Source organism: Oncorhynchus mykiss, chromosome 5, assembly GCF_057628025.1.
Source record: "Oncorhynchus mykiss isolate SJ-2025 chromosome 5, ASM5762802v1, whole genome shotgun sequence".
Taxonomy (NCBI): domain Eukaryota; kingdom Metazoa; phylum Chordata; class Actinopteri; order Salmoniformes; family Salmonidae; genus Oncorhynchus; species Oncorhynchus mykiss.
Window position 1 is genome coordinate 81,790,042 of NC_143026.1, and position 19,044 is coordinate 81,809,085.

The window sequence follows — 19,044 nt, forward strand, 5'->3', positions numbered from 1 at the left end:
GTGAGAGCTGCAACGCGGACGCGTTCGGTGGCTCCTTCAGTGCAGAGGCAAGCGCGTATGCCAGTGCCACTAAAGCCCGGGGTTGTGAGGCAGTAGTCTACAACGCTGACAGGCAACACCTTGTCATTTTATTAACTCACTAGAATTACATTGTCTTCTTCATTCATTTCGATTGCACTTCCTTTCGTGGTGAAATTAGTTTTGATTACTATTAACTTTAATCTACAGAGTTTAAGTGTTTATGTTGCCCACGTCATCATGTGATGCTGTGAGCAAACAATTTATGCCCAGCCTTCCTAGATAGGCCTGGGCTGCATAACACTATGAATCTGGGAAAACATAACACTTAAAAAAAAAAAAGTTTTACAGTGCAAAAATAGCGTAGGCCTACTTGTGTACTATTCAAATCCACACTAAAGCCACAGCTCTTCACACAGACGTACCCAGATTCTGTTGTTTTAGCTTTAACCTCTGTTAAATTCACTTCCCTGGTTAATCTGTCATCATGTTTCGTGTTCTCCATGGTTAATCTGTCTCTATGTTTAGTGCACTTTAATATAGCCTGTTTACTTATTTGAATGTTTGATTATATTGCTTTTTATCCTGCAGATTTTGTTGTGGATTTAAATTGACTTTGGGTGTCTTGAAAATCACTTAAAATAGCACTGTTGTTCTAATCGTCAGATCGCAGGTATTCTGATCTTCACTGTCCATGGTGCTGAATCTGGCTGGGTAGATTAGTTTGAATGCCGAAAACTTGTTTGCCTACATTTAAAGGCCCTGTGAAGTCAAAATAATTGTATTTCATATCGTACAACAGCTGATGAAACTAACACTGTAAATGTGTTTTACAAAAATGTGATCGGGGTTGCTTCCTGATAGTTCTGGTTGAAAATACGGAGCATGTTCCTCTGCCCAGGCCTTGCTGACACTTGCCAGATCTTACACTGCCTGGATAGGTATTTTGTGTGTCAGCTAACCACATCATATGTTATAGCAATCTGTCAGTCGATGACACAATGGATGACTTGGCACACAACCATTGGTTGATGCATGCAACACCTGAGCAGGGACACATTCTTTTCACAGCACTTCAATGCAAAGTAATTTTCGTAGAAGGTTTGGAGAGCATTTTCACTAACCCTAACCCTTTTCCTAACCTTAACCTCAGTTTCCTAACCTGCTACGAAAAATTCACTTCGATATTGAAGTGCCATGAAAAGTGAGTTTCTCACATCTATACAGCACCTTCTAATCAGCAGGTTTGCATGGGCGAGAGTTTTGGCTTTCCATGGCGACATCACCATGTGTAAATTGGTTTATAGACCAACGACAAAGAGAGTGCCAATAACAGCTAGTTTTAATTTCCCCTCCACACTGACCACTCCCAGACAGTCATAGCAAAATTATTGCTTGAGAAAGTTTTTTTTGCAAAAAATACATTTTTGACCATTTTCATCGTAATCTATTACAGTAAGGTACTTAATTGTTACCCAGAAATGATTTGATATTGATATAAAAACGTCTGCTTTGGGCCTTAAAAAGATATGTGCACTACATACTCAGAAATCACATATATTGACATTTTAGAATGTATTTTATCAAGAAAGTAAGTTATACATGTCTTTTTTAATCTTACTCTTAGTTGCAAATAATTCATTTGGCTGTGGTTCATTTGATTTTCAGCACAACCCTGTTTGATAACGTATAGTATTATAGTGACTTCTTGTGGTAAAATGTCAAACTCACAACTAAACTCATTAAAATGGAGGTTTTCTTTACCCTGTCTTATCAAACAGTGCAACATTTGACTGATGAAATAGCATTCTTCTAAAATTCTTACACTTCTAGATGCAAAATACAAGTCACTATTCCAATACTGTTTGATTCTGCCATTTTTGAAATACATTTAACATTTCAGTTAAAAACCCTTTGGATAATATCAACATTAATTACTTAACATCTTAACACATACACACCATGTAAATATCAATAAACAGAGGAACACATGCTACAAATAGTTAGTGACTACCTACCAGTCAATTAAATTAGATTATTCAGAAAAATAACATTGTTATAAGAGACAAATTGCCTTTAGACAACATAAATGACTGCATCTGGACACAGGTCAAAACTACTCTGCCGAGCTCAAGTTACCAGCTATGTATGGTTTCAACACTTACATTTATTGAGTTATTGAAAAGTATCCTACAAACATTGTTCGAATGTGAAAGTGATCAGGTTTTCTGAAACAGGTGTGTTTGTATTGAAGAACCCTGAGATTGTGGACAGTAGGACTTGTGTGAACAGGTGTGAACAGACTGAAGATAATGATGTTTTCCTTTCTCTGTCTTTCGAAACTCAGGAACAGTTTGAATGTTTTTTTTATTGTAATTTAAACAATGGTATGGATGATTAAGCTGGATCTTTCTCTCTGAATCAGGAGTGCACTTTCATTCTCCCAATTTTTCCAAAAGCCCAATCTGAGCAACCTTTGCTATAAACCCTGTCTTTCCCATTGTTGTTTCAAAAGTGGAAAATGATCAATTCGATAATCACACATAATGGGCATTTCACAGCCAAGACTTTTGATCCTTCCCATCAAGGCCATGTTGGCCAGTTTAACCTTCACCCGGTCCCTCTCTTCCGGAGTCCTCTTGGAGGTGCACTCTACAGTAGAGTCGGTCTCAAAGGAGATGGCTGGGACGTGAGTGAGCAGGTGGCCCCCAGCCTTCTCCTGGGCCATGGGCGTGGGAGTCTGCAGGACCAGCCCGTGCGTCGCTTGTTGATGTCGAAGGTAAAAGCTAAGAGGATACACACAAACATTGACCATATAATGTAATGTTGTTACATGTAACTAACTAGCTTGACTTGCCACCGTGTGAAACATGTATGCTACCATATGTTACTAAAAAGAGCTGACAATATTATAAAATGTAATCCAGGAGTTTATGTTTGAATTCTGGTTCTCTCACAACACAAGTCACTCAGAAAAGCATCTGTAGGCAGAAGCATGCTACATGTACATTTGGCATTTGAAAAAACTACAGCTGTGCTATGCTACCGAATGCAAAATGTATCTGTATCATAAAAGTGTAGTGCAATATTCCCTTTTCTTGCCACACACACACACACTCTCTCTCACTAGGGACAAATGTTTCGGCTCCTTGTCCAGAGAGGTTTGAGCTTTAGAAGAGGATCTGCAGCAAAAGTAGACCTTTACTGCCATCTACAGGTCAAAGGTCAGACTGGCATTCAGTAAAACGTAAACATGGGCGATCCACAGAAAATGGAAATGTGTGTGTTTCTGTTTGAGAAGTTAAACCAGTTAATTCCCTTATAACTGAGTGTGCTGCATCATGTATTATTTTATTGGTTGTAAATTAAATACGGTTTATTTTACAGTACATGTATTTTACACTGAATCATTGATATCTGGTCGAATGTTGGTTGTGGGACATAACTGAAGTACTATGTGTGTGTGTTCAATGAATCACACTGTTTGTGTGTGTGTGGGTGGGGGTGCATGTTCTATACATTATTCAGGACAACATTACTTTGTTTAGCCTACACCGTGACTATGACTGCATAATAAACTAAACTAAATATACTATGTATTTTCTAATCAAATGTGTTACCTGGGCAACACAAAAGAAGACAAAGGCCATCAATTCAATGCAAATATTACTGTATTAAAGTAAATTGTTGTATTAAGCTTGCTTTGAAAACCGTTTGAATGGCTTGGATAGGCCTATGGAGATGGTGGAAAACATCCTGATTAGAAGGGGACGTTTGCGAGGCTTCTCCTGTTGAGAGGTGGAGGGAAGACCCTCTGGGAGTCCAAATGTGGCAGGATGTGCCACTATGTTGGGCGACAGAAGAGAGAGAGTTGACATGCACTTTCATTTAGAAATGATGGTATATTGTATTCTTAGTTTCAACTCATTATTACTTTCACAAATAAATGAGAACCAGAATCTTGAGATTTGGAAACTATAAATAATTTTACATAAGAGATTACCATCGATAATATATAATGTACTGTATATAGGGTTTAATATTTTTGCAATAGCAGCTTTGTACACCAATATCTCAAACAGTAAATGTCCTGCTGTATGGACTTACACATGATCTCTTCAGCAGTAGTCTGGTCTTTGGATTCAGAATGGCGGGAATTCTTCTTGTTTCCCATCATGAATGGCTAAAACAAAAACATGTCAAAACAACTGTCACAGCAGAACAATCTCACGGTAATAACGATCACATCTTACACACCAGCACAACAAGATTTATAAATGGTTTTGGAATTAATGGATGGTTTTACATTTTCTCTAAATAACATTGTTTACTCACATTGACACAATTGTTAACTTAAATAAGTGTGATGTACCTTTAAGTTGAATTTCAGTCTGGCAAGCCTTTGTAGGAAAGACAGCTTCCCTCTGGTAGCCTTCACATCTTCAGCCATGAGAAGAGCTTCTGGCCTGGTGGCTTCGAAAGATGTTCTTGAGGCTGCTCTTGATGCCTCGTTACAACTGTGGAGAAGCTCCTTGCTCAATGACTTCACAAGAATCCTATTGAAAGTGGAGTCCTGAGTCGACACGGCCAGTTGGAGTATTTTCTCTGAGCCAAACTCCTTCAACAGATGTTTGTAGACGGTGCTGTATACTTTGTGACTCTTCAGGTTCTTGGGATAAGCTTGGGTCTCAGAGCAGCCTGACCATGCACAGAAGGCAGCTATAACTTTTGGAATCAGGTCTTGTGACGTGCGTGTGACGTCAGTTGGGTACAGATCAGTTTGGGTTTGTATTTTTGACAGAAGTCTCACCACTAACATGCTGATGAGGCCGGTGAAGTCATCATCACCGACTAAGTTAACAGTGGATGGGGTTGAAAGCGAGGCAACATCCGGGCTGGTTGAATTCTGATCACAAACAATGCTCTGAGGTACACCGAAACAACTGATGGTATCCCTTTCCTCAGCATCTATGTTGGCCTCAAAGCCTTGTGCAGCATTGGAGGTCCCACTTGTTGTCATGCTGATGGCAGAGAAAGATGGCAGAGGGTAGGACTTACCACTCAGTAGACTGCCTATATCAGTTACAGTTCCGGTTGGAGATGACCCTCTGCTTTGTGCATCAGAAACCACAGAGTCCATGACCTGACTTACCATTACTTTGGTAAACAGGCTGACTGTGTCACTAAATGCTGATGTAGAAAAAGAACATGAAATCCTATCTTCAGATACGCTAGCCGGCACACTAACTCCCTGAGCCAAACTCATTGAAGCTGTAGAGGGCACAAGGCTAGGAAGCAAGAGGCGCTTCACAGACTCCTCTGCAAAAAGCTGAACCAGCTTGTAAGCTGTGGGCTTCCCCACCGTCTTGTCATTCCTCTTCAGCTCAGTAAGGACTGTATCGGATGCACTCTTTCCAGCCGCCACTGTCAGAACCAGAGGGGTCAAGTTGCTCTCAGAAATGATGCGGTTGACTTGGTGAGTAAGATCACGTGAGAGAGCACCAATCCTACCCTGAGATATGAGCTCCTCCAGTCTTGCTATTGCAGCTGTTAGATCAGGGTGGAATGCAACCTCCCCTTCTTCCTCTGGATGTACCTCCTTTATGATGGTATCCACTATTGCAGACATGCTTTCCCTGGCATCACACACCAATGTTTTTGGCTTAGTAGATTTGCCCATGTCGATGACTGAGCATCTCACAATGGGCTGAGTAATACTCTCTGGTAAATCAGAAGAGATGGGAGTGCCAGGGAGTGAAAATTCCCACTCTGACTTCTTTGATCTGGCAGATGAGGATGACAACGAGGAGGAAGAACGCTGTGGCGCTTGATAGATCAGTTCCTCACCACATTCACTGCTTACCCTTTCAACATCCTTCAGCATCATTCCAACCACATTCTCTATTTGTGAAAGCGCAGTCACCGTTTGGTCAGATTTTGACAGCTCTTTCTGAATTAAAACCAGAATATGGCTGAGGGTCTTTTTGGCTTGAGCCGTTGTTGCTTTGACTTGATTTTGCCATGTAAAATAATTAATCATCTTTGTCTTCACATTGTGGTAAATAGTCTTTGCAGTTGTCCAGATCTTCTTCTCAGATACTTCCAAACCAGACTGTGAGCCTTTGGGTGTGGCCTCAGTGTACTCTGAGGTTTTCTCATCACTCTGTTGAAGCATAGAGTCTGCCTGCCATAGAGTAGTAGAAGACTCTGTGGGTGGGAAAAGGCTCTTCATGTCATTTGTAATTGATCCAACGATTTCAAAAGCAGTTATATCTGTATGCCTTAAGGAAATTGTTGATTTTGCTGGCAACATCTGAGAATCTGTCTGGCTGGAACTGACTTTGCTGGGAAAGCTACTGACTGATTTGATCAGTATTTTTCGCACTTCGTTGGTAGCGTTCATCTGGAACTCCTCACTGGAGAGTTTCTCAATGACTGAGGCTGGAGTATCTCTTAATCCTTCCAACCATGAAGAACCAGACACAGGCATGTCTTCTAGATAAGACATGACACTGTCCAAAAAGCCACAGACTTCAAGGGAGTTGTAAGAGGAACCCTCTGCAACAGATGATGTGCATTCCAAATCTGCCACCTCTGACCTATACATGGTCACAATCTGGGACAAGACCTCTTTGGTGCAGGGCACCATGTTGGAATCACAGAGAGACAGTAATGGTTGAGAGTTCTCACTTTGGCATTTACGGAGAGAACCAAGTCCTGTTGAGTTGACCACTTGCAGTATTGCCTCACTCTTACTGGTTTCAGGTTGCTCTGGTGTTTTCTCTCCTACAGAGTCAGTTGAATCACATCCATCAGATAAAGAAGATGAACTACGTTCTGATATAGGGGATTCACTCCTACATGGGGAAGGCAAGCTCAGGATTGAAACAGGCAGATCACTGGAGTCAGTATGCTCCAGAAGCACAGCACTGGAGTCAGCTTTTTCCATAAGTTCTTCCCCTTGGACTGGAGCTCCACCCATTCTGAGGAACAATGTCTCCAGCTTTGCCTGAAGTCTCTCGCAGAGTCTACGAGCTGCATGGAAGGGTTTCCGCTTTGTCGTACAGTGTCCCACTTGGGTATCTCTCTGGGTGCTTGTTGGCTGATCTAATTCAGCATACTGCACAATGTCCTTGACATCTTCAACAAAGTTATCAATTATTTGTGATGCCTCAGATTCTACTTTGGTCTGTATGAGCTCAGTGGCCGCAGAATCAAGGATCCTGTCAGATGGGCTAGATGCATTCATCAAGATTGGAGTGGTACTAAACGAATGAGAAGGTTGAACCATACCAGAGATATCGCTCATTAACCTTCTCACAAGAATTTCACTCACAGCCTTTGAGGCTTTGGTCTTGAACTTCACACTAAACAGAGTGCCAAGATTTTGCATCATTGCTTTGCAAGATGTACATATTATGTTCAGCTCCTCTGGAACAGGAGAGTCTTCAACATCCAGGTGCTCCACTACAAGGTCACTGCCAGATGCCAACATTTTAACTTTCACAGCCACTTCTCGAAAAACCTTAGCCAATTCCAGATCTTCTTTTTCCAATTCACCCACCATCTCTGCGATAACAGTCATCACTTCTTCTGTTGCAGGTGGAATGCATGACTCTAATACAGAGGTAGAGCTCTGGTCCTCTGGGGTGGTGTGATCATCAAAACATTTCTGGACCATGTTGACCATTTGTTCAGCGGCCTGGGTACCAGAAGAAATAGGGGAGGACCGCCCTGAAATGGCTCTGCTGATGGTCGCAGAGAGGGCAGAGTTAAGCTGTTCGACCACCACCTTGATAAGACCAACAGTCAGCTCAGGTGGGCAAGAGGACAGGATATTATGATCAGACAGTTGGTCCTGGACACTTTTGATGATTCTGTCCTCTGTCATTCCCAGGAGGACTTTCACTGAGGTCTGGGAACTTTAAAACGAACAAGCAAAGCATGATAATTCCTGTCTTAACTTGGCAAATCGGTCAAGCGTTGTAATTTTAGTATTCTAAATATCTACATGTCCTTTTGATCGCTTTACATGCTCATTCATTTGAATATGCTCAAAGGCTGATACATTACATTTTGTACTACATCAGATAGAGTAAATTGCATTGGCTAACACTGGGATAGATGATCTTGGTGAAATCCATACATGAAAACCTTGAGGGGAACATACCTCTTAGAAGAGGGTGTTAGGGACCTGAGATGTTGAGCCCCTGTGCCGCCCTTATACATTTTCTTCGCCAGATATCTAACTTCCTGGATGAGCTCCAGTCTTTCCTGATCAAAGGCAGCAAAGGATCTTGCACTGCCACCCCTCTTGGGTGAGTCAGTGTCGTCGTCAGCAAAGTCCTTTACCCCAAGTACGCGGGCCAGGGCTGGCAGCAGGATCTGCAGGGTGGTCTGTGCGATGAAGGTTACAATTGTCTTGCACAATTTGGCAAGCTGTTCCTTCGTCATCTGTTTTGAACAAACAGAACAAAAACAGTCTTTTCAATGGAACTGTGATGTAAAGTATTCTAGATCGAACAGAATGCATTTGATCAACATTGTTATTCTTGTCTGTGACTGAATTCAAAGTTTGATGAAGTCTGACAGAGAACATGAATAACAGAATATGACTTGATGGCTAATCTCTGAATTCAACAGATCATTGACACATCAAAGGTCAAAGGCAGGTAGGGAAACTTACAGGGTTTTTTAGTCCTTTGTAGATCACTTGCCACTGCCTAGACAATTTAAAATAAGTGTTTTAGTTAGTGTTTAGTTCCCACTGCACAATATTTCATAAATGTTGAACATTACAGAAAAACTTTTAACATACTCATCAGTAAGATTGCGCAGGAATGAGATGAGGATTGGGTAGGAGTATTCCATCTCATCCTTGTTGCCTGGGCCGAATGCAGCCTTAACAGCTTTCTTCTCCAGGAGCTCAATTACAGATCCTCTATCCAGGTGTTTATTCCTGGAGACTAAAGATGTGATTGCCGTAGAGGAAGTAGAAACAAAATTAAAGAGAAATCAGAAGTTTTATCTCTTAATACTCTGATTTCATTGTTTTAGGGTTTTAGAATAGGCCTATTTGAATAAAGCTATCTATGTGACCTTTCTTACTGATTACAGTAGACTACAGTTTCATTGAAAATGGATAATACAACCTCACATCACAGACAGAATAGAGAAACAATGTAGTACTACAGAGGTAAATCTCTGACCTGCATCGTTGTCAGTGCCCAGCTTCCTTGACTTCTTGCCACTCCTCTTACTTTTTGCCTAGGATAGAACAGAACAGATTCTAGATCTCAAATGATGGCAGACATGTAACACCAGGGCCCGTATACATAAAGTTCATCAGATAAGGTGTGTGCTCAACCTTGCCCAAATAATTGTTTTCATTATGATCTCAAATGCAAAACTGATCCTAGATAAGCACTCCTACTCTGAGACAATTTATGAATAGGCTATGGGCCAGGTCAAAGCAGCTCTTAAAACACGTTTTGAAAACAGCTACTACGTATGTTGTTATCTGAAATATATAGATATCTATGGTATGGCTGCTATCAGGTACAGAGTGTAACCCAGTAGGCCTATTATGTGCTCTGTCACTCCTGCCATCTTACCTTCCTTCCCTTCTTGGCCTCCTCTTTGGGCGTGGCCACCGGTTCTTCCTCAACAACTTCCTTTCCTTCCCTCTGAGGATCACCATCCTCCCTCTGTGCTACCTGAAGGACAGACATTCCAATAAGTAATAATATGTCAATGTCAGAGTAGATCTGTGCAGAGGACATCATAAATAGAGCTACAGCCATATCAGAGCTAAGCTGGTGACTTTATAAAGAATGGTACATTTGCTTTACAATATGTTATAGCTTTTTACAAGAAAGATCCGCTTATATTGCTTTACCCTTTTTTACTTTCCCCCCAATATTGTATGAAGTAATTTAGCTTACCTTTTCTTCATCCATTCAAGCTATTTTATATCTCAAAAAGCATGTCATTGTCTGTGTTGGTTACATTCACGTTGAGTTCAGGTCGAGAGTGAGGACAATATTGCAAGCAGGGACTGTAATTTAGGGCTACATGCTACGTCATGGAACGTTAGACCTTTATGACATCACAAATAGTATTTTTTAGGAAGAGCGCGGGAAAGGTTACTTGCCCACTCAGTAGGACTAGCTAATATTGACAGAAATTTCCCCGTCAAACGTTTTCGATTGCCTACCCCTACGCCTTCCATCGAACATGGTCCTGCCTTTGCAATATTGTCTCTCTTGTGGGTTTACTTACGTATGACATGTAGGCTTACTGTGTCGGATCAAGTTGATTGATCTGTCCTAGTCAGCCTTAGGTTGAACCCAAAATCTTCTGGGAAATATTTGTTAACACTATTCATTTCAATATCGTTTTATTCTTTGATTTAGTCCCAATCCAATCCTATTGTTGGCTGCCAATCCCCACCAAATATGTCATTGTAGGACATACTGTAGCGGGAGAAAGTGAGATCTGCAACACGGACGCGTTCGGTGGCTCCTTCAGTGCAGAGGCAAGCGCGTATGCCAGTGCCACTAAAGCCCGGGCTTGTGAGGCAGTAGTCTACAACGCTGACAGGCAACACCTTGTCATTTTATTAACTCACTAGAATTACATTGTCTTCTTCATTCATTTCGATTGCACTTCCTTTCGTGGTGAAATTAGTTTTGATTACTATTAACTTTTATCTACAGAGTTTAAGTGTTTATGTTGCCCACGTCATCATGTGATGCTGTGAGCAAACAATTTATGCCCAGCCTTCCTAGATAGGCCTGGCCTGCATAACACTATGAATCTGGGAAAACATAACACTTAAAAAAAAAAAAGTTTTACAGTGCAAAAATAGCGTAGGCCTACTTGTGTACTATTCAAATCCACACTAAAGCCACACCTCTTCACACAGACGTACCCAGATTCTGTTGTTTTAGCTTTAACCTCTGTTAAATTCACTTCCCTGGTTAATCTGTCATCATGTTTTGTGTTCTCCATGGTTAATCTGTCTCTATGTTTAGTGCACTTTAATATAGCCTGTTTACTTATTTGAATGTTTGATTATATTTATTTTTATCCTGCAGATTTTGTTGTGGATTTAAATTGACTTTGGGTGTCTTGAAAATCACTTAAAATAGCACTGTTGGGGATCACGTGACCCTTGGGCGAGATGGCCGCATGAACTAAGAGCTCCGCACAAGTAGTTTCCAATTCCTAATCTTACCTGCACTCCAAGTTCAAACTCATTTAGCTTTAGTAAGAAAAAGTCATGGCGGCGACACTATGGGTGACATTTTTACCCGGACTCGAGTATTAGCGACGGAAAAAGCCTCCATGAAGAAGCTAGCTTCAGAAAAAACTAGCGCCATTAGCCAGGAGCAAGAGAACCCGCTCCCCCACGAGGCACAACGAATGCCAACCTCGCACTCTATCGAAGACATCCTTTGAGTTGAGATCCCAACGTACAGAACTAAACACTAAATTAGATGCCATTAACTCTCAGCTCAGTGCGATAGGGGGCAAGGTGACAATCCTGGAAAACGCTTTGCCTGACATCAACAACAAGATGTCCAGGCGCCCCGCGTTTATGGTTGAGGCAGAGGGGCGAATCCTATCAATGGAAAACTTATTGACAGATGCCATGGAAACAATAGCATATGCTAAAAAGAAAATCGAGCATCTGGAAGAGAAAACAGAGGACCTGGAAAACAGGGGGCGAAGGAATAATTGTGTTCTATTCAATCTGGGTGAAAAAGAAGAGGGAAACATGCCACTGATCCGCTACCTGCAAGACAAACTTCCCGAGTGGCTCCACATGTCCACCGACAGGCCCATAGAACTCGAGAGAGCTCACCGAGCACTGAGGCCCCCACCAGCAGCCAGACAACCACCGCGCCCAATCACCATACGTTTCCTGAGATTCACCGACAAGGAACGAGTCCTACAGGCGGCGAAAAACAACACCATCACAGTGGGAAACGCCAAACTCGCTTTACACCAGGACCTGTCAGCTGGAATACGCCGAAAGCGCTGAGAATTTGACGAAGTGAAGAAATACTCCATTGACCGAGGCATCTTCAGGGGATTCAAATACCCAAACGAGCTCAGGATTCTTCACCAAGGAGCCTTGCGACACTTCAAAACTCCCGAAGAGGCAAAACGTTTTTTGAAAGACAATCCTGGCCAATGAGAAACAGACCAATGACTAAATGCGATTAATGCCATTACTAAAGGAGGTAAGACTACATATAGCCGATATCCAGAGACCCACCCCCTAAAGGTCATTATAGCCGTCCAATTTATATTTATTTCCCTTTAACTGAGAGGGATGGGCTGTATAGCCTAACCTAGGCCTACTAATGTTTCAGCCTACTTTTATTTCCCTGTTTTTTTTGTTGTTGTTGCTATTATTACTTGGGGTTCCCTATGTCCCTCGGGGGAGGTATATGTATGCTTGGCTATTGATTTTTATTTTTCTCCCCTCTTTTACTGTGGTCTGGACGAGGGCAACTATGTTATTTACTCAATGCGGGGTGGAGAGGATGAGGCATTTCTTTGGTGGGGAGAGGGAGACGTTGTGCGTTGCTAACTCTTCCCGGTTTTTGTTTTATTCGGAACACAGAATTGAGACTGAGCGGGGGGGTAATAGATCCAACGGGATGTGTCGAGTTGTTCAGAGATTATTATTTTATGTACACCATTTATTTTCCTTTTATGTGAACGCAGCTGTAATTACTATCCATTTTTACCCAGCGATGACTTGCACTAAAGTTTGATTACTGCTCGATGACGATGACTAGTACCTTGAATCTATTGACATGGAACTGCCATGGTCTAGGGCATGCAATAAAACGAAAAAAGATACTATGTGCTCTAAAAAAGGAAAAAGCAGACATCGCTATTACAAGAGACACACTTCTGTGATGCTGAACATGCCAAACTCCGCAGAGCTTGGGTGGGACAGGTGTATTTCTCATCTTTCAAATCAAACAGTAGAGGCACAGCCATACTTATCCATAAAAATGTTCCATTCATAATTGACAAAAACATATCTGATCCGGAGGGGAGATTTATTTTGATAACTGGGTCACTATATGGTCAACCAATTACTATATTAAACATATACGCCCCTAACACAGATACTCCTGCCTTCATGTCAAAAATTATAACCCTGTTCAATGAGCATTGTGTCTCCTTTGGCGTGGTGGCCGGAGATTTTAATTGTACCCTTAACCCAACCCTAGACAAATCATCTCAAGTCCCCACCACAAATCCTAGATCTGCAAAGATGTTGAACTCTCTTACTAAAGAGATGGGACTGATAGATATCTGGAGAGAGACTAATAGCTCATCTATGGACTATACATACTACTCTAATGTCCATAACACCTACTCCCGTATAGATTACATTTTTATCCCAAAGAGTTTCATAAATTCAGCCACTTGTACAATCGGACCCATAGCACTTTCAGATCACGCCTTTGTCCACTTCCGCTTTGACCTCTGCAAAAACATCCCGAGGTCAAAGAGCTGGAAATTCAACACCTCCATGCTATCAAACGAAGCGTTCCATACATTAGTAACTACATGGATAGACAACTACACACAAGACAATAAAGATTCTCCTGTTTCTCTGGCCACAATGTGGGACGCTGCTAAAGCCACACTAAGAGGTCATCTAATTGCATATGCTTCCTCTAAGAAAAAAGCAATGGAAGCACACAGGCTAGATCTTGAGAGGGAGCTGGAATGCTGTGAAAAAATACATAAACAATCCCTTGACAGCACCTCCTGGAGTCATCTTAAAGCATCCAAAGCCAAACTGAATTTGGACTACACTCGGGAGATAAAAAAAAAAAGTTTTCTTTACTAAACAGAAATACCATGAGTATAGCAATAGGCCCAGTAGATTGCTTGCTTACCAATTAAGAAAGGAGCAGTCAGAGCGCACAATCATGGCTATCCGAACAGCAGAGGACGAGGTCACATATGACCCAAAAAAGATCCATTTAACTTTTCATGATTTTTACTGCAAACTATATACCTCTGAGAGAAAACACACGGAGGCAGAACTCCACTCTTTCCTAGAGGGAATCTCGCTACCTAAACTATCAGAGACCGACCAAGAAGATCTCAACTCCCCCTTCACTCCTGAGGAGATCCTGGAGGCAATTACCTCCATACCACCTAATAAGTCCCCAGGCCCAGATGGATTCCCCAGAGAGTTCTACAAAGCTTTTTGGCCCCAGCTCAGCCCTATCTTCATGCCAATGCTGGAGGATTTTTGCAAAAACTGAGTTCTCCCAGACTCAATGCACACAACTCGCATTACAGTGTTGCTAAAAAAAGACAAGGACCCCTTATCCTGCTCGTCCTTCCGGCCCATAAGCTTGTTGGATTTCGGCTATAAAATAATTACCAAATTGCTCTCCAAAAGACTTAACACTCTTCTTCCCAAAATAATAAAAGCGGACCAAACTGGATTTATTAGAGACAGATACTCTTCTGATAACATTCGGCGCCTTTTTGATATTATTGATCAAGTAAACGCACAGAAGACCCCTGTCCTACTGGCTTCACTGGATGCTGAGAAGGCGTTTGACAGGATGGAGTGGAGCTTTCTGTTTTCAGTCTTAGAAAAGTTCAATATGGGCCCAAATTTTATTAAATGGATCAAATCACTATACTCTCATCCAAATGCCATAGTGACTACTAATGGACTGAACTCTGACAGATTCCCTCTGGAACGGGGCACAAGACAAGGGTGCTCGCTGTCCCCGCTGCTCTACTTGTTGGGGGCGGAGCCTCTGGCAGAGCTGATAAGGAGCAATCCAAGTATTATGGGTGTTTCTGCAGGTGGCCTGCAGCACAAGATTTCGCTTTACGCGGATGATGTCTTGCTCTACATATCCAACCCTGAGAAATCCCTCCCTCTCATTTTAGACACAATTGCTCAGTATGGCAAGTTTTCAGGTTATAAGATAAATTTTAACAAATCCACTGCCTGCCCTCTCAATATTACACTCACCAGCTCTATGAAGACACTTTGTCCTTTCCAATGGAAAACACAGGGGTTTCAATACCTCGGGATCTTCATAACACCAGATCTGAATAGCCTTTTTAAGGAAAATTATCTTCCACTCCTGGACCGAATCAAGAACGATCTCCAAACCTGGATCTCCCTCCCAATTAGCTTAGTAGGAAGAATTAATGTAATCCGTATGAACGTCCTCCCTAGACTGAACTACTTATTTCAGATGCTCCCATGCTATCTCCCAGTAGGTTCCTTTTTCAAAACAACTAACCAAAGCATCACCAAATTTATATGGGGCAATAAAAAACCTAGGATCAAGTTTTCCACTCTATCGAAACCTGAATCTAAGGGTGGTCTTGCCCTTCCCTCCCTTCAATTGTACTACTGGTCTGCCCAAATCCGCAACATGCTAACATGGATCACAAACAGACAAGAGTCAACGTGGATTCAGATAGAAGCCCAATCCTGTGGTTCATTGCCCTTAAGCTCAATTATATTCATTAATAACTTTAGTGAAGTGGGCAACATAGCCAAAACCTTTGTGATTTACAGCACCCTACTAGCGTGGAGGGACTGTAAGAAATACCTGGGCATTTCCTCCCAAATATGTTCTCACTCGCCTATAGTGGGCAACCCAGACTTGCCAAAAGCCCTGAGGGAGGCCAACTTTAATCTTTGGCATACTCTATGAATCAGGACCTTTTCAGACCTATTTCATCAGAAAACCACTACACTGAAATCCTTTCAAGAGCTCTGCAGTGAATTCGATGTGCCAAGATCCCATTTTTTCAAATATCTTCCAAATTAGACATGTAATTTCCTCATTTACCTCCGAGAGGAGGTTTAGAACTCAGTTGAATGAAGTTGAAACCCTTCTTGTCACAGCACAATCCATTAAAGGCAAAATATCTTACATCTATAGACTCCTTTCTGAGAAAGGAAGCTCCTCCTTTACTCCTTTGAAAATAATCTGGGAAAAGGACCTTGGTCTGACTATCAGTGATGAGTTATGGGCGGAGGTTTGCGACAGGGTATACTGCTCCTCTACCAGTGTAAAAATGAAATAATCTAATTACAAATTTTTGTACAAATGTTATTATACTCCTTTGAGACTCCATAGAATGAAAACAGATATGTCTCCTAACTGTAAAAGATGTACCTCTGAAAGTGGAACCTAAATGCATGTATTTTGGAGCTGTAGGGAGATTGCCAGATTCTGGCAATCTACATACTGCTGCACAGAAAATACTAGAGGTACTGTTTGATATGACCCCGTGTATCTATCTTCTTAATGCCCAGCAGGACTTTGTTCTTGATCCTGACAGAGAAAATTTGCTTATGACTATTACATACTTTGCTAAGAAATGTATTCTTCTATTGTGGGCCTCAAATACCCCGCCTACATTTAAAATGTGGATTGACCAGATTGTTGACTTTCTACCTCTTGAAAAGCTCACTTATGACCTCCACAAGAGACAGCCCAAGTTTGATAGACTCTGGTCTTCACTATTCAACTATATTTCAAACTGGACAGAGTGAACGGGTTGACTAGGGAAATGCGCAGATACATGTTGTGTAAGGTACTGTAAAACCTAAAAACGAATTATTGGCCCGTCGTCTCAGCGAATGCTTGAAATAGCTGATAAGAACCTTGATAGTGCTGCTGCAAGTGTTAAATGTTTTGTTTGTGTGTTTTTATTTTAATTTCGTTTTTGAGTACGTGTGCACCAAGGAAAATAAATGCTTTTATTTGACTTTATCATTCATTTTAATTGTATTTTTATTTTTTCATGTATTATTATTTTTTGACTTTTTCTTTTTTTAAAGCCTGTGAATGTGGAAAGTGTTTTGTTGGTTGATTGAAAAACAAGAACTTTAATAAAACTTTAAATTGAAAAAAAAAAATAGCACTGTTGTTCTAATCGTCAGATCGCAGGTATTCTGATCTTCACTGTCCATGGTGCTGAATCTGGCTGGGTAGATTAGTTTGAATGCTGAAAAGTTGTTTGCCTACATTTAAAGGCCCTGTGAAGTCAAAATAATTAGATTTCATATTGTACAACAGCTGATGAAACTAACACTGTAAATGTGTTTTACAAAAATGTGATCGGGGTTGCTTCCTGATAGTTCTGGTTGAAAATACGGAGCATGTTCCTCTGCCCAGGCCTTGCTGACACTTGCCAGATCTTACACTGCCTGGATAGGTATTTTGTGTGTCAGCTAACCACATCATATGTTATAGAAATCTGTCAGTCGATGACACAATGGATGACTTGGCACACAACCATTGGTTGATGCATGCAACACCTGAGCAGGGACACATTCTTTTCACAGCACCTCAATGCAAAGTAATTTTAGTAGAAGGTTTGGAGAGCATTTTCACTAACCCTAACCCTTTTCCTAACCTTAACCTCAGTTTCCTAACCTGCTACGAAAAATTCACTTCGATATTGAAGTGCCATGAAAAAAGAGTTTCTCACATCTATACAGCACCTTCTAATCAGCAGGTTTGCATGGGCGAGAGTTTTGGCTTTCCATGGCGACATCACCATGTGTAAATTGGTTTATAGACCAACGACAAAGAGAGTGCCAATAACAGCTAGTTTTAATTTCCCCTCCACACTGACCACTCATTTCATTTCACTCATTCATTTGATTTTCAGCACAACCCTGTTTGATAACGTCTAGTATTATAGTGACTTCTTGTGGTAAAATGTCAAACTCACAACTAAACTCATTAAAATGGAGGTTTTCTTTACCCTGTCTTATCAAACAGTGCAACATTTGACTGATGGAATAGCATTCTTCTAAAATTCTTACACTTCTAGATGCAAAATACAAGTCACTATTCCAATACTGTTTGATTCTGCCATTTTTGAAATACTATTTACAAATATGAGCGTAAATGTCTGAGATCGAGACACCAACATTTAACATTTCAGTTAAAAACCCTTTGGATAATATCAACATTAATTACTTAACATCTTAACACATACACACCATGTAAATATCAATAAACAGAGGAACACATGCTACAAATAGTTAGTGACTACCTACCAGTCAATTAAATTAGATTATTCAGAAAAATAACATTGTTATAAGAGACAAATTGCCTTTAGACAACATAAATGACTGTATCTGGACACAGGTCAAAACTACTCTGCCGAGCTCAAGTTACCAGCTATGTATGGTTTCAACACTTACATTTGAGTTATTGAAAAGTATCCTACAAACATTGTTCGAATGTGAAAGTGATCAGGTTTTCTGAAACAGGTGTGTTTGTAATGAAGAACCCTGCGATTGTGGACAGTAGGACTTGTGTGAACAGGTGTGAACAGACTGAAGATAATGATGTTTTCCTTTCTCTGTCTTTCGAAACTCAGGAACAGTTTGAATGTTTTTTTATTGTAATTTAAACAATGGTATGGATGATTAAGCTGGATCTTTCTCTCTGAATCAGGAGTGCACTTTCATTCTCCCAATTTTTCCAAAAGCCCAATCTGAGCAACCTTTGCTATAAACCCTGTCTTTCCCATTGTTGTTTCAAAAGTGGAAAATGATCAATTCGATAATCACACATAATGGGCATTTCACAGCCAAGACTTTTGATCCTTCCCATCAAGGCCATGTTGGCCAGTTTAACCTTCACCCGTTCCCTCTCTTCCGGAGTCCTCTTGGAGGTGCACTCCACAGTAGAGTCGGTCTCAAAAGAGATGGCTGGGACGTGAGTGAGCAGGTGGCCCCCAGCCTTCTCCTGGGACATGGGCGTGGGAGTCTGCAGGACCAGCCCGTGCGTCGCTTGTTGATGTCGAAGGTAAAAGCTAAGAGGATACACACAAACATTGACCATATAATGTAATGTTGTTACATGTAACTAACTAGCTTGACTTGCCACCGTGTGAAACATGTATGCTACCATATGTTACTAAAAAGAGCTGACAATATTATAAAATGTAATCCAGGAGTTTATGTTTGAA

At 41.2% G+C, this 19,044-nt stretch overlaps 1 protein-coding gene across 1 annotated transcript; it reads right to left on the minus strand.

Moving 5' to 3' along the window:
* Positions 1–3,671: 3,671 nt before the first annotated feature.
* Positions 3,672–9,863, minus strand: LOC118944652 (uncharacterized). The gene is made up of 8 exons (XM_090236119.1): positions 9,633–9,863; positions 9,228–9,285; positions 8,837–8,984; positions 8,705–8,741; positions 8,189–8,472; positions 4,391–7,940; positions 4,126–4,201; positions 3,672–3,862 (listed from the first exon to the last, which is right to left on the minus strand). The coding sequence occupies exons 1-8, from the start codon at positions 9,819–9,821 to the stop codon at positions 3,711–3,713; spliced, it is 4,494 nt and encodes a 1,497-aa protein (XP_090092245.1). The 5' UTR covers positions 9,822–9,863; the 3' UTR covers positions 3,672–3,710.
* Positions 9,864–19,044: the final 9,181 nt, after the last annotated feature.